Source organism: Pogonomyrmex barbatus, unplaced genomic scaffold (genome assembly GCF_055798465.1).
Source record: "Pogonomyrmex barbatus isolate J1 unplaced genomic scaffold, ASM5579846v1 scaffold1, whole genome shotgun sequence".
In the NCBI taxonomy this organism is placed as follows: domain Eukaryota; kingdom Metazoa; phylum Arthropoda; class Insecta; order Hymenoptera; family Formicidae; genus Pogonomyrmex; species Pogonomyrmex barbatus.
Genome location: NW_028297098.1, coordinates 22993534 through 23007653, shown reverse-complemented (window position 1 = coordinate 23007653; position 14120 = coordinate 22993534). Strand labels below are relative to the sequence as shown.

At 37.8% G+C, this 14120-nt stretch overlaps 5 protein-coding genes and 1 long non-coding RNA gene across 10 annotated transcripts in view; 4 read left to right on the top strand and 2 right to left on the bottom strand.

Annotated features, from left to right (window-relative positions):
• The window catches only part of LOC105433660 (solute carrier family 35 member F5), a 152600-nt gene that overhangs the window by 124786 nt on the left and 13694 nt on the right, over positions 1-14120 (top strand). The window lies entirely within an intron of this gene.
• ras (Inosine-5'-monophosphate dehydrogenase ras) lies at positions 323-3061 on the top strand. Its single transcript, XM_011649064.3, has 2 exons — positions 323-1097; positions 1290-3061. The coding sequence occupies exons 1-2, from the start codon at positions 771-773 to the stop codon at positions 2526-2528; spliced, it is 1566 nt and encodes a 521-aa protein (XP_011647366.2). The 5' UTR covers positions 323-770; the 3' UTR covers positions 2529-3061.
• LOC148938266 (uncharacterized) lies at positions 1822-8038 on the bottom strand. The gene is made up of 2 exons (XR_016138161.1): positions 7898-8038; positions 1822-4678 (listed from the first exon to the last, which is right to left on the bottom strand). It is a non-coding gene; the product is annotated as an uncharacterized LOC148938266 (long non-coding RNA).
• On the top strand, positions 3733-6200 carry Atac2 (Ada2a-containing complex component 2). 2 transcript variants are annotated; one of them, XM_089071690.1, is made up of 6 exons: positions 3733-4136; positions 4221-4336; positions 4485-4703; positions 4765-5070; positions 5186-5707; positions 5802-6200. In XM_089071690.1, the coding sequence occupies exons 1-6, from the start codon at positions 3733-3735 to the stop codon at positions 6155-6157; spliced, it is 1923 nt and encodes a 640-aa protein (XP_088927816.1). In that variant the 3' UTR covers positions 6158-6200. The 2 variants fall into 2 exon arrangements, with proteins under 2 accessions (XP_088927816.1, XP_011647368.2); XM_011649066.3 differs by having other exon boundaries at positions 4221-4369.
• LOC105433656 (dnaJ protein homolog 1) lies at positions 6489-11067 on the top strand. Of its 3 annotated transcripts, none has more exons than XM_089071860.1 (2): positions 6489-6682; positions 8683-11067. In XM_089071860.1, the coding sequence occupies exon 2, from the start codon at positions 8703-8705 to the stop codon at positions 9753-9755; it is 1053 nt and encodes a 350-aa protein (XP_088927986.1). In that variant the 5' UTR covers positions 6489-6682; positions 8683-8702; the 3' UTR covers positions 9756-11067. The 3 variants fall into 3 exon arrangements, with proteins under 3 accessions (XP_088927986.1, XP_088927993.1, XP_025075754.2); XM_089071867.1 differs by lacking the exon at positions 6489-6682 and adding an exon at positions 7904-8043; XM_025219969.2 differs by lacking the exon at positions 6489-6682 and adding an exon at positions 8090-8108.
• Positions 11053-14120, bottom strand: part of stl (ADAMTS metallopeptidase stall) — a 5100-nt gene continuing 2032 nt past the window's right edge. The window contains exons 1-5 of the mRNA XM_011649062.2: positions 13879-14120; positions 13575-13787; positions 12682-13418; positions 12224-12591; positions 11053-12130 (exon numbers count right to left, since the gene is read on the bottom strand). The exon at positions 13879-14120 is cut by the window's right edge and continues 2032 nt beyond it. Of these exons, the coding sequence (XP_011647364.2) occupies positions 11331-12130; positions 12224-12591; positions 12682-13418; positions 13575-13787; positions 13879-13995 (2235 nt within the window). The 5' untranslated portion in view covers positions 13996-14120 and the 3' untranslated portion in view covers positions 11053-11330. The remainder of the gene's footprint in view (positions 12131-12223; positions 12592-12681; positions 13419-13574; positions 13788-13878) is intronic.

Below are 14120 nucleotides of genomic sequence, written 5' to 3'. Positions count from 1 at the left end.
TACATTCTATGACGAGCTTTTTACTGTTGATATATCATCAGTTTCTATATTCCAAACAATTTTAATATATTATATCGTCTAATTTTATGTTGTTGAGATTGTTTCATCTTTTTCCACTTTTGCCATCGCTTCCATATTATTAATAACAACAGATCAAGGTCCATGATGACTTCTAAATACGTTCGCACAGATTAGGTTCGCATCTACTTGACTTATTCGTACACATACATATATATAAAGTCTCGGTTTTCCATGAAATGTACTTTTCCAGATACGCAGATTACAAAAACCAATCACAAAGCAGTCTGTTAGAGTACAACAGAAATCCTAATCAGCAATTGGTATTAATTACGCATTTCTCGAAATTACGCGAAATACGCTCTATGTGAAAGAAGACTTTCAGAATGGTGTAACGTGTTTAGTAAATTATTAGAATACGCAGATTACACTTACACAAGTTATGCCGCATGTGACGGCACCCTAAGGCTGCGTTCCGATATTCACTGCCAGTACTGAAAATATATAATTCAGGTCACGTATATTATAGATTTTCAGTACTAACAGCGAGGGTACTAAAACTGAAGCCTCAGTTTTCAGTCTCAGCTTGTGCTCTGCTTCAAATGTATGTGCGCACGTGTTCTTGGCTTAGTGAATCTTCACTCTTTCTGTTGGTTTCCTCGGAGTCGACGTTGAAAAATAACGTTGAAAAGTAACGTTGAAACAATTGATATCAAACACGGGATTTTGGACTGAAAGCGTGACAGAAAATTATGGCAGATTACGTATTGGGCGATGTAAAGCCAACGGACGTACCGCTGCCGAACGATGGGTTATCAGCTGCTCAGCTATTTGCCGCGGGTGACGGCCTTACTTACAATGACTTTATCATATTGCCGGGTTACATCGATTTTACTGCAGATGAAGTCGATTTATTGTCACCGCTAACCAGAAAAATTATGCTAAAGGCACCTCTTGTATCCTCGCCCATGGACACCGTCACTGAATCTGATATGGCTATCGCTATGGCTCTATCTGGCGGAATCGGTATTATACATCACAATTGTACTCCCGAATATCAAGCCAACGAAGTGCACAAGGTATCGCATTTCTACAATTACCATGTTTTACGGTGGAAATTATATTAAATTATATATACTTATGCAAATTATATATACTTTGATCAGATTGAATACTGCAATGTTCCACTTTATTATGTGTAACTCAGAGATGATTTATGTATTAAACGCACTTGTTTTATCAACACTTAAGCTCGTCATTTTTGTTTATAGGTGAAAAAATATAAACATGGTTTTATTAGGGATCCAGTTGTATTGGCGCCACATCATACAGTCAATGATGTTTTGAATGTAAAGGCTGAACATGGTTTTAGTGGAGTACCCATTACCGACACGGGTAAAGTTGGTGGTAAATTGCTAGGCATTGTCACCTCTAGAGATATCGATTTCCTCGAATGTTTGCCTACTTGTAATTCTCTTAGCTCCATAATGACAACCTCTGAAAATTTAATCACCGCACCAGCTGGTGTAACATTGCAAGAGGCAAATGTCATTTTGGAAAAGTCAAAAAAAGGAAAGCTTCCCATCATCAATGAACGAGGAGAACTCGTATCCCTGATGGCGAGGACTGATCTCAAGAAGAATCGTAGTTATCCAAATGCTAGCAAGGATGAGAACAAACAATTGTTAGTAGGAGCTACAATAGGAACGCGAGAGACGGACAAGCACCGACTGGAATTGCTTGTAGCTGCTGGCGTGGACGTAGTGGTATTGGATTCATCGCAGGGCAATTCCACATATCAAATCGATATGATCAAATATATTAAGTTACAATATTCAAATTTACAAGTAATCGCTGGTAATATCGTGACTGCAATGCAAGCTAAGAATCTTATAGAGGCGGGAGCTGATGCGTTACGCGTTGGAATGGGTTCTGGCTCCATCTGCATAACACAGGAGGTAATGGCTGTAGGACGGCCACAAGCGACAGCCGTCTATAAAGTTTCCGAATATGCCAGAAAATTTGGAATACCCGTCATAGCGGACGGTGGTATCCAGTCCATTGGCCATATCATCAAAGGTCTCAGTTTAGGCGCTAGTACAGTTATGATGGGTTCTCTGTTAGCTGGAACGTCCGAGGCTCCGGGCGAGTATTTTTTTAGCGATGGAGTTCGTTTGAAAAAATACAGAGGGATGGGTTCATTGGAAGCCATGGATAGGAAGGACGCCAAGGGTTCAGCGATGGACAGATATTTTCATAACGAAATGGACAAACTAAAAGTAGCTCAAGGTGTCAGTGGCTCCATAGTGGATAAGGGTTCGGTGCTGAAATTTTTACCTTATTTAACTTGTGGCATCAAACATGGTTGTCAAGATATTGGGGCCAAGTCGCTTACCGTCTTGCGATCCATGATGTATAGTGGAGAATTGAAATTTGAAAGAAGAACACATTCGGCTCAACAAGAGGGCAACGTACATAGCCTATTTTCTTACGAAAAGAGGCTCTATTAATTATATAGAAAATAAAACAATTCGTAAACTACGCGTCACGCGTCAAGGTACCTGCATTTAATCGAGTAGCAGTTATTTTACAAGACTATAGACCTGTGAGAAAACGCATACATCTCTTTTACCTGAATAAACGAATGTGCCAGGTAATATCGATGACCCGTTTACCTCAGAACTGCTGTTAAGCAGGAACATGATATCGAGTCATTTATTATTCATCAGTTTCATATATTCGTATTTATTAATGAACGTATCGACTTTATATGGCATATATTTTAAATTACATATATATTTTATATTCAATGATCGATATCGAAATCGAGTAGATTGAGATGAATCGTGATTTTTGTGTTATATCCAATGCATATATGTTATGTTAAATGGACTGATCTATACATAATGTTAGCTATATATATGTAGCTGATGATTTGTGATTCTATAAATTTGATCTAGTATTTTTTTCTGGTACGACTTTAAAAAAATCAGATGTATTTGAAAATGATATTAGCATAAATAAATGCGAAACGGAATCATTATTATATGCATTCTTGTACATCTTAATATTTAATCAACCGTGCTTTCGTCTGTGCTCACCTTGACTTTTAATTACATAATTTACTAAGCTTCTATTTTTGGAGATCTATGTTTTAAAATTGTAATTCTTATTAAAATGAAAATTTAAAGGGACATTTGACAGCACAAGTGATCCGATAATATTAAACTCCCAAAAAATATGCCAAAATCTCTTTGGTAAATTTATAACCTATATATTTTATACAGTATTCTTATAATAAAAACTGTATATTTCAAATAAAAAAAAGTCAACTTTTATGAACATGATTATTCGTAATATACGTAAAATAATACATTCAATTTCCTAGATTTTCATCACAACTCGCATTCCCTCATATTTCATGCCATCGTGTGTATCACCGTACACGTGGCATCACTGATCCATTGTCGCATGACGCTGTACGCTGCATGTTGCACGCTGTACGTTGCTGCTGCATCATAATCGTGCAAGATTACAGATGGATATACTTTTGTTCTTTTCTGCATGTCGCAAATACATATAAAATAGTAGCGAAAGAATTCCAATTTGCATAATGTACTAACTTTCGGAATAGAGATCAGAAATTTATATAATAAAGGTTAAGTGAATTGTGTGTTCGCAAATTGTATTCTTGCAAGAAGAAAAAATTATAAGATGTCGGAAGCTATCGAACAACACGTGGAAAACATGATGAATTTGAATGAGACCATCGAAAAATGCAAGAAGTGTGGAGAAGTATGCGATCCCTATGACAAACCAACGTTACGTTGTAGTGGCGGATGTGGCACAAGGATACATACGAAATGTTTGAAGAGAGGCAGCATTCCAGTTTCTTTCGTAGGAGATGTTTTTTTCGAACTTAATTGTGCCTCTTGCAATCCATTAGATGAAGAAACGGTCGTGCGCGATAGAATGCCATGGCTTAATGTTATTGTCCTGACGCTTTATAATCTACGTGAAAGATCAAGCGGCATTAGTAAGAGAGGCTACTTCCATTGGAAATCTGATATCAGTATTTTTGTGGAGAGAAATTGGGATTACTTATTTAAGAAAACTGTGTAAGTATTTCATGTTATAATTTGTATCAGCTGTATTTATATTATGTTGACGGAATTTAAAATTATAAACTTAACATTACTTAGGAAGAAAAAAAAGAATTGGATGGGTACCATATCGGGTACATTATCTCATTACAGCGGCATCTTTTTTAAGTCTGGTACTAATGAATTAGGAGAATCTGGATGGTGGAAACTATCAAGTAATGATCCTCCTGAAGTTTTAATTGCCAAAAGTAATATATCATCAACAAATAGCAGTATTATACATGCGCGTGTGCATATACGTACAATGTTTAATTTATAAATCAGTAATAACAATATTAATAATAACATAGTCTTTTTTACCAGATAGCAAAATGATAATGGATAGAAAAAAACATAATATAAAATTACCTCGTAAATTATTGAACAGTCCAGTGCCATCAGATTCCAGCCTCTCATTTGGAGAGGATAGTAATTGTAGTGGAGAAATATGTAAAAATAAAGGCTCCTCTATGTATTCTCATGCATATGTTCAACCAACAGAGACACTATCCGATTTTCTGTTGGAGGAAGATGAACCAAATGGTAATTCATAGAAATCATAAGAAACAAATGATGCTTATATCAAGAGAATTATATTTTCTAGATATGAATATCGAGGATGATATAATATTAGGCAACGACGTTCTCTCTATATCCGATTTAATACGTGATTGCCAAAATGATGGTAACAATTTTCATCTGACACAGCTAATGGATAACTGTGATTGGTTGTGCGATACGAGTACTTTATCGCTAAACTATAGTGACAATGAAATTAAAACAATTAAGGAAAAAGGATATAAGGAGGATAATAATGATGGTCCCATTTCCATACAAGAGCAGCCTCCAGTCTCTTTGTTTAAAGAAACAAAACGTCGTCAACGACCTTGGTTCAAATCGTTTATTACTTGTAATTGTTTTTTATTGTAAATTACGTGCCCGAAATCTCCTCTCCCCCCCCTCTCTCTCTATGCACGCGTGCGCATACATTCATGCGCGTACATATACACATATGTATATTTCAGATGAAAACATAACACGCGTTACTCCTACGGAAGAAATGTATTTATTACAAAGTCTCGGCAAGACTGATCTTGACAAAGCCCCGCCAACTATTAGAAGATTATACAGAAAATTAGCGGTACGAAAAACGAAAAGAGAATATCGACTTGCTTTATTGGACGTCGATTGTTTTGAATCCAAATCAAAAATATCTACATTATTAATAAACAACAATCGAATATTGGATAGATTTTTTAGCGATGATCAAGAATATACTTTTGAACAAAGATTGCAGGGTTACAACGAACCTACGTTTGTTCATAGTCCATATACAGGTAGACTTTTGAAACCGTTTATAAGACGAGATACTGATTGCCAGCCATTGTGGTTGAAAATTATGGAAGAATTGTGTACAAAAGTAAATCGAAATGATCCACGATGGAAACCGACGCCTAAAGCAACAGTCGATTATTCTTACATTAAACCACAACATATCCCTGCGATCAACAGTCTTTGTAATCAGTTCTTCTGGCCTGGTATAGACTGTAAGTAATATTATTCGACAAAAAAACCTTATTAGGTATTTAAAGTTGACCAAGTAATATTCAAAGTATCGTTTTGTGCTTTTATCTGTTTTAGTGACCGAATGTTTGCAATATCCAGACTTCACGTGCGTTGTACTATATAAAAAATTAGTTGTAGGTTTCGCGATATTGGTACCATACGTTGGCCATAACGAAGCCTATATTTCATTTCTTTTGACACGTCCGGAGTGGCGAAAGTCCGGCATCGGCATGTTCATGTTGTATCATTTGATACAAACTTGCATGGGACAGGATGTTACATTACATGTGTCGGCTACGAATCCAGCTTTAATATTGTACCAAAAATTTGGTTTTAAAGTAGAAGAATTTGTTCAAGATTTTTATGACAAATATGCACCGCCAAATTCACGAGAATGCAAGCACGCTTTGTTTTTACGTTTAAGCAGATAATTAAATAAAATCTTTTCATACCTGATGAAATGATTCATAATAAGCGATGTCGTTTTTAATTATGATAATTCAACGCTCATTTCGATCTTTATTTTTTTCATATTTTCGAAATATTGATAAATATAAATTGAGCTAAAACTAAATAATATGAGAAACCATACCACGCGCTTAGATTCAAAAATTGGCGCGAAAAGTTATCCGGTTGACGTCGGTGACGTCATTGGAGGAGCGCTTAAAGTGCTGCGAAGCTGCGTCGATTCATTCTCGAAAGTTCCGGAAGCTGGTAGATGGAAAGTTGATATGTATGTGTATATATATATATATATATATGTATATATATGGATGGCGAGGTTACGCGACAGTTTAGTACAGTTTGGTACGCGTATGGGAACGTTGAGCTTGATAATCGTTTGGACTGAGATTCTTTGTGAATTTTTATATGGGCAAACGTACATGTTTTTGAATTTCAAGTGTCTGCGCAAATCGTGTATACATACTTAAGAAGCAATTACAGAACGAAAAATAGTAAGTAACGATCAAAATTAACGAGACATAAGAGAGATGAGATTCAAGTTGCTTTATATTTATTAGCAATAATCTGCAACCTTGTGACCTGTTTGTGAGTCGATCGCATATTTTTCACGTATGTTTGTCGCGTAGATCTCTTGTCGTCACATACGTAAGAGCGTTAATTGAGTTTGCCGCGCGCATAACTGAGAAATGGAATAGTGGTTACAACGCGATGATTACGATTACAACTATGACTACGATTACACTACGACTACGACTATGACTACTACGACTACTACTACGACTACTACGACTACTACGACTACGACTACGACTACGACTACGACGACTACGACTACGACTACGACTACGACTACGACTACGACTACGACTACGACTACGACTACGACTACGACTACGACTACGACTACGACTACGACTACGACTACGACTACGACTACGACTACGACTACGACTACGACTACGACTACGACTACGACTACGACTACGACTACGACTACTACGACTACGACTACGACTACGACTACGACTACGACTACGACTACGACTACGACTACGACTACGACTACGACTACGACTACGACTACGACTACGACTACGACTACGACTACGACTACGACTACGACTACGACTACGACTACGACTACGACTACGACTACGACTACGACTACGACTACGACTACGACTACGACTACGACTACGACTACGACTACGACTACGACGACTACGACTACGACTACGACTACGACTACGACTACGACTACGACTACGACTACGACTACGACTACGACTACTACGACTACTACGACTACTACGACTACTACGACTACGACTACTACGACTACGACTACTACGACTACGACTACTACGACTACGACTACTACGACTACGACTACTACGACTACGACTACTACGACTACGACTACTACGACTACGACTACTACGACTACGACTACTACGACTACGACTACTACGACTACGACTACTACGACTACGACTACTACGACTACGACTACGACTACGACTACGACTACGACTACGACTACGACTACGACTACGACTACGACTACGACTACGACTACGACATGGAACTTAATCCAAGGGTGGGATATTTATTTTTGCGTTGCAGCTCGAATCGTGCGAAAGAACGAAACGTTCGTCGCGTATTTGCAGTCATCATTGCCAGAAATAGATATCGGTGATACATACGTGGGTGTGTTGGACCGTTGATTTCCGACGTTTCTCCATCGTTCGAGACTCGAAGACTTGACGCGAAAAAAATGGAGGAAGGAAATCGCGTGGCGAACGATAGTCGAATTGCATTGTCGCGCTCGCGAGAACTTTGTAATGGCTTGGTACGTCATCGATATGATAAATGCGATGCGAGCAAACGAGTGTACGAAAGCTCATAATTCCGAAAGTATGATTTCTCTCTTTCTTGTTCTCCTTCCCTTCCTCCCTTTCTCCTACATCTTCATGATTTGAATCATCAGGATCACGTACTCCTTGTTTCATTCAACACTGGAGAGTTTTATCGCGTGAAAGCGCATCGCGTTAACGGAAGTATGACACGCACGTGACTCGTGGATGGTAAACCATCCAACTAGTATAATGGTAGATATGTGAGAAACTTAAAATTAATACATCAAAATTAAAATAATTTAAAAGAATAGTAATTTACCAAGATATATCTCATAGTTTATATCCTGTAAGAAGAAAAGTCAATATCCATAACTGTTGCTCCATTGATTATGTGTTGATTAATTTTACAAATTTTTGATTCTCATAAAAGAACATTGCGAATTTTGTCAAAAAAAAAAAAAAAAAAAAAGTGACCATGACTTACTTTGTAATAACATAAACATGTCGTACTACACATATGGAAAGATAAAGATAAAAAGAAAGACACTGTAACTTGGAGGGTGTGTGGAAATTTAGGATTGGAACTTATATATATTAAAACGATATGCTACATAGTTTGTATACTGTTTCAGAAATAATAGGCGAGAGGGAGATGGGAAAGGACTACTATAAAATACTTGGCATCGCCAAGGGAGCGAGCGACGAGGAGATAAAAAAGGCTTATAGAAAATTGGCCTTGAGATATCATCCTGACAAGAACAGGAGTCCTGGTGCTGAGGAAAAATTCAAGGAAATAGCTGAGGCATATGAGGTGTTATCTGATGCAAAAAAGAGGGAAGTCTATGATAAATTTGGTGAGGAAGGTCTCAAAGGGGGTGCCTCGGCTGGCGGAGGTGGAGGAGGTGCCACATATACCTTCCACGGTGATCCCAGAGCGACGTTTGCACAATTCTTTGGCTCGGCCAGTCCTTTCCACAACTTGTTTGAGTTCGCTGGTAATCGCGGAGGATTTGCCTTCCATGATGACGACATGGATATTGATATGGATCCCTTTGGACTCGGTGGCATGGGACCACCACGACAAGGGGGCGCCTTTAGATCACATTCGTTTAACTTTGCGAGTCCGAATACTTGTAAAGGGACTGGCAAAGATCGCGCTCAAGATCCAGCGATCGAACATGATTTGTATATCAGCTTGGAGGAAATTTTACGAGGTTGCACCAAGAAAATGAAGATATGCAGACGAGCCATACAGCCAGATGGTAGCACCAAAAAGGAGGATAAACTACTTACTATCAATGTAAAACCAGGCTGGAAAGCTGGTACTAAAATCACTTTCCAAAAGGAAGGTGATCAATCACCGAGGAGGGAACCTGCGGATATCGTTTTTATCATTAGAGACAAGCCGCATTCGCTATTCAGGAGAGAAGGCAGTGACATTAGATATACGTGCAAACTGAGCTTAAAGCAAGCTTTGTGCGGTACTATCGTCGAAGTTCCTACTCTAACTGGCGAAAAGATACCTTTGAATCTGACGAGAGAAATTGTTAAGCCGAATACGGTCAAAAGATTCCAAGGACATGGTTTACCTTTCCCCAAAGAACCATCACGAAAGGGCGATCTTCTTGTATCATTTGATATCAAATTTCCTGAAACTTTAACACAAAGCGCCAAGGATATATTGTATGACACGTTACCTAATTGAACTCATATTATCGATTAAAAAACGCGACGATGTGACCGTAAAAAATATCGACGCAATTTCACATCCTTTAATCCCGATCAGCGAAAGTATATGTCTTGTGTACGTTCTAGTACGCAGAAACACACGAAGACGTAGCGATAACGATGATGACGATGACGACGATGGCGACGACGACGACAACGCAATAATAATAATAATAATAATAATGACAATTATTGTTATTGTTATTAGTATTATTAATATTAATATTATAATGATGATTGACTGTAACGATACTGATCAGGACTATGACGGAACAATCGAGAACGATTAAATATTTTCGAAATTTGCTTTTAAAAGCTAATCAAATAAGTATTTTCTTCAATGTTACGTCTATATTCAATCGAGTTGAAATTCAATGATTTGATGTTTAATATATAGCGTGATTGGTCTCTACACATAATAATAGTTTCATTTAATTAAAGAACGAGTAAATTTATACACATGTATGCATGCGCTACACACAGAGAGAGAAGGGGAGAAAGGATGAGTTACAGATACAAATATATAAATATAATAAATACAATATATAAATATAATAAATTATAAAATAATTATACAGAGAATCTGCTATATCGCGCTAATTTCACGTGGTTATGCTGAACTATCGTTCTCTGTTTTATATATATATATATATATATATTGCAAAATATATATTACATATATATTACAATATATATATATATATATATATATATATATATATATATATTGCGCGTTTGTGCATGTATGCGTGAGAGTATGCACGTGCGTCTTAGAGATATATGTACATGTGTGATGTGCGAAGGCTGTAAGACAACACAAATGCAGTATCAGAAATTTCATTCATTTCATTTAATCGAAGTTTGTACGAGATGATGTCAATGCGTAACCAATTTATCGAGAACGAAAGAAATAAAAGAACAGTGAAACGAAAATTTCAGATATTGCGATGAGTCTTGTAGATTATTTTTACGTACGTATATTTCGTTTAATCTAAAGGAATTTTTGTTTATATTAAATATTGCAAGACGCAAAGTGGCATGCGCGCGCGTGCGCGCGCGCACGCACGCACGCACGCACGCACGCACGCACGCATGCACGCACACACACACACACACACACACACACACACACACACACACACACACACACACACACATATATATATATTAAGCTCTATCGTTTCCGATGTTGAGCTAACAACGTCTTGTTATGTAATTGCTCTTAAGTTTAACGATTGATTAATTATTTGTATGCTAAATAATAATGAGAAATATTAAGTTATACAATATATATCTCTTTTTTATTCTTCTCAATTTTCCCTTATCTCGTTTTTATGGAAATATTAATATAACATCGTTATTCTTAAAATAGATGGAGGGGGAGGAGTAGATGATGTCATTGCTCGACATCCTATCTCCCGGGGATATCTTCTCGTACGAATTGGAAAAACACGTAACGGAACTTTATGTAATACTTTCTTTTTTTATAGATATCTCGATTATAACTAGTGCTCCTTCTCGTTACCTCTTTTTTTTATCGCTGTTACTAATTCTAATATCCGATGGGATAATGCAATTTGAACACGGATGAGGGTAATTCAATGTAATCCTTGTCGATCCATTCATCCGATGGAGAAGTGATATCACGCGACATGGAAGTTAACAAAGGTAAACCATCTGGACTCGATGTCAGATACTTGAACTGATCGGCAATTCCAAATTGATTATGTGATCCCAATTCCTCGCTTTCGTTCTCATCCTCATCCTTGTATTGATAAATTCTTGACAATTTTTTGTTGAATCGAAAGCTTTCTGGTAGACAATGATGTTGACGACAAAAATAATCTTGACCCTCTTCGGCGTGACACCACGTTCCATCCGGAAAATATGGATCGAGACCGAGATCATTCAATTCTACGCGTGGCGCGTAATAAGCGGCAATATCTTTTCGTCGGCAAAATATAGTACAGGCCATCCATGGTTTGTCGATTTCGTGAGTTGCCTGTAGTCCCCTTGCCGTGCCGTCCAATTTAGGTAATCTTTCGCCAAAAAGACGACATTTTAGCGTAGCAAAATCTTGTATCGTCCTACGTTTCTTTTTGCAAAGTTTCTCATCTTTGCATAAGAGCACATCGTAATATAATCCTTTGCAGTCCCTTGTCGTATGATTCCGATTTTCGCAGAATCGTCGTCTAACTTGCGCGCCTTTGGATTTCTGCAGGCAACCGCTACTACAAGAACTTTCTTTCCATTCGCTCCAGCTATCCTTTTGGCTATTAGATAATTCAGATGGTTCGGAAATGGATACACATTCTCCACTGCGACATTCTCTACCGGGTGCGCAATAAGTTCCTTGGGAAAAGAAAAAACACATATTATTATTATTATTAGCTTATGCCGAATGTGCTTAATAAATTTATTGTGTTCCGAACATGACTTTCGTACCGTCTAGTGCCGGTCCTGCAAAGTAATATCCGCTTTTGTGAGGCGTTTCGCATTGCAAAGACTGACAAGCCTGATATAATGTGACAACGCGCGCGTCTTTGTCGCGTAAAAGTAATTCGCATTGCCTTTTGGCAGTCCATTCTCTTCCAGGTAGATCGCGATATCGCGAATGATTATGCGCGAGAGTATCTGAAGTGTTCCGTGGTTTTGGTTGATCCAGGAGACAAAGTTTGGTTTGCGGAAGCATTTCGGCTACTTCACGGCTACAATCGGACCAAATTGTCTCACCTCGAATGCCTCTACTAGGTGACATTATGTATCCATCTTTTGGACATGCATTGTTGCTCGAATCGTGATGCATTCCTAAGCTTTCAGAATAAGTGAACGGATTATTTCGATCAAATCATATCTCGAATCATATCTTGTATTGTATCGCGAGTATGACAAGTATGACTTACTTATGACCAATCTCGTGAGCTGCGATATAAATTGATGTAAAACCCGCGGACGGATACGGCTTCCCAAGTTGATCTGTAACACCCAATTCTGCTATCACACAGGAATAACGTGGGATGCACAATCCGCCAACGGTAGCTAATCCCATAGTAGCACCATTTTTCTTTCCATTTTCCAGAGCATAAAGATCCAATCCAGTTACATAAAGACCCATGTCCCAGTGATGTAAACGATCATCCTCCGGAGGATTGCGAGCATTCGCGTAATTGCAAAACGAATCCAATAAACTACCTCTCTCGCCACCAAAATGTGGTAGATCAAACGGTTGTCTCTGAATAATATCTAAACGTATTAACGAAATATCGATTGAGACACCGAGACTCGGATGATGATACAATGCTTGAATACCATTCACATATGCTAATAACATATCACGAATCTTCTCGTCGTCTTCGTCTAGAAAAGATGAGAACAAATGATATGCAGCTTGATCGAAGAAAACTGCCAGCTCTAACGTTAATTTGTCTTTCGTAGATCGTATTCGGCGTCGCTTTGTTTCGAGAGATGGATCAACATGTCTCGGTGATCGTTTAATCACATGAAATTCACTAAACGGAATATCGGCTTCTTCTCGTTTAACGTAATGATCGTATGGATCGATAAGTAAGGATGAAGATGCGAGCCTATTTCGCAAAGGTGTGATTTCCAATGTAATGTTCTCCAAAAAGACAAGTCCGTGCTACTTCCAACAGAGATACATTTGTTATCTTTTATATGTGTAGCCAGAGAGAGAGAGAGAGAGAGAGAGAGAGAGAGGAGAGAGAGAGAGAGAGAGAGAGAGAGAGAGAAGGGGGAAAATAAGTGTTATTTTCTCACTGCAAAAAATATTACTGACCAATCCATGTTCTTGACAAAAACTTATAGCCGCGGAACCGATGTGATTCTTGTGAAGATAATAGCAAAGATCTGGTGCGCTTAATTGCGACAATTCTTCCTTTATGCCTTTAATGTTGTGTTTCCAAACTTGAAATTGAGGTGATACAATATTATCGTTTCTACGTAAATTCAGCTGAATCAATTGCCCAAAGACTTTGAAAGTTAGTGGAATCTGCAAATCGAATAACAAGTAATTTTCAACAATTAATAAATAATCGTATATTTTTGAAGAATAAAGAAAATTCTTGACAAACGATACAAACCTCCTGTGCACCTTTCGGATACCATACCGGCAACAATATTATTTCAGTGTCTTGTATATTACGCGCGTACACTTGGTCTAATAAAATTATTAACGTTAATCTCAATACAGAGGTCATACTGTTTCACCGCGCGTTTTAAGTTCAAGTACTTGGAAGAATATAATTAACGTCTCTTTATATATTTAGATATACATACCACATATACACGTAATGTTATAAAACCCGTATATATTCGTTATCGT

Coding starts and splice junctions, on each gene's coding strand:
- ras (XM_011649064.3), top strand. CDS start 771: ATGGCAGATTACGTATTGGGCGATGTAAAGCCAACGGACGTACCGCTG. Junction 1,098..1,289: donor AAGCCAACGAAGTGCACAAG/GTATCGCATTTC, acceptor TTTTGTTTATAG/GTGAAAAAATATAAACATGG.
- Atac2 (XM_011649066.3), top strand. CDS start 3,733: ATGTCGGAAGCTATCGAACAACACGTGGAAAACATGATGAATTTGAAT. Junction 4,370..4,484: donor TGAAGTTTTAATTGCCAAAA/GTAATATATCAT, acceptor CTTTTTTACCAG/ATAGCAAAATGATAATGGAT. Junction 5,071..5,185: donor GTTCAAATCGTTTATTACTT/GTAATTGTTTTT, acceptor TGTATATTTCAG/ATGAAAACATAACACGCGTT.
- LOC105433656 (XM_089071860.1), top strand. CDS start 8,703: ATGGGAAAGGACTACTATAAAATACTTGGCATCGCCAAGGGAGCGAGC.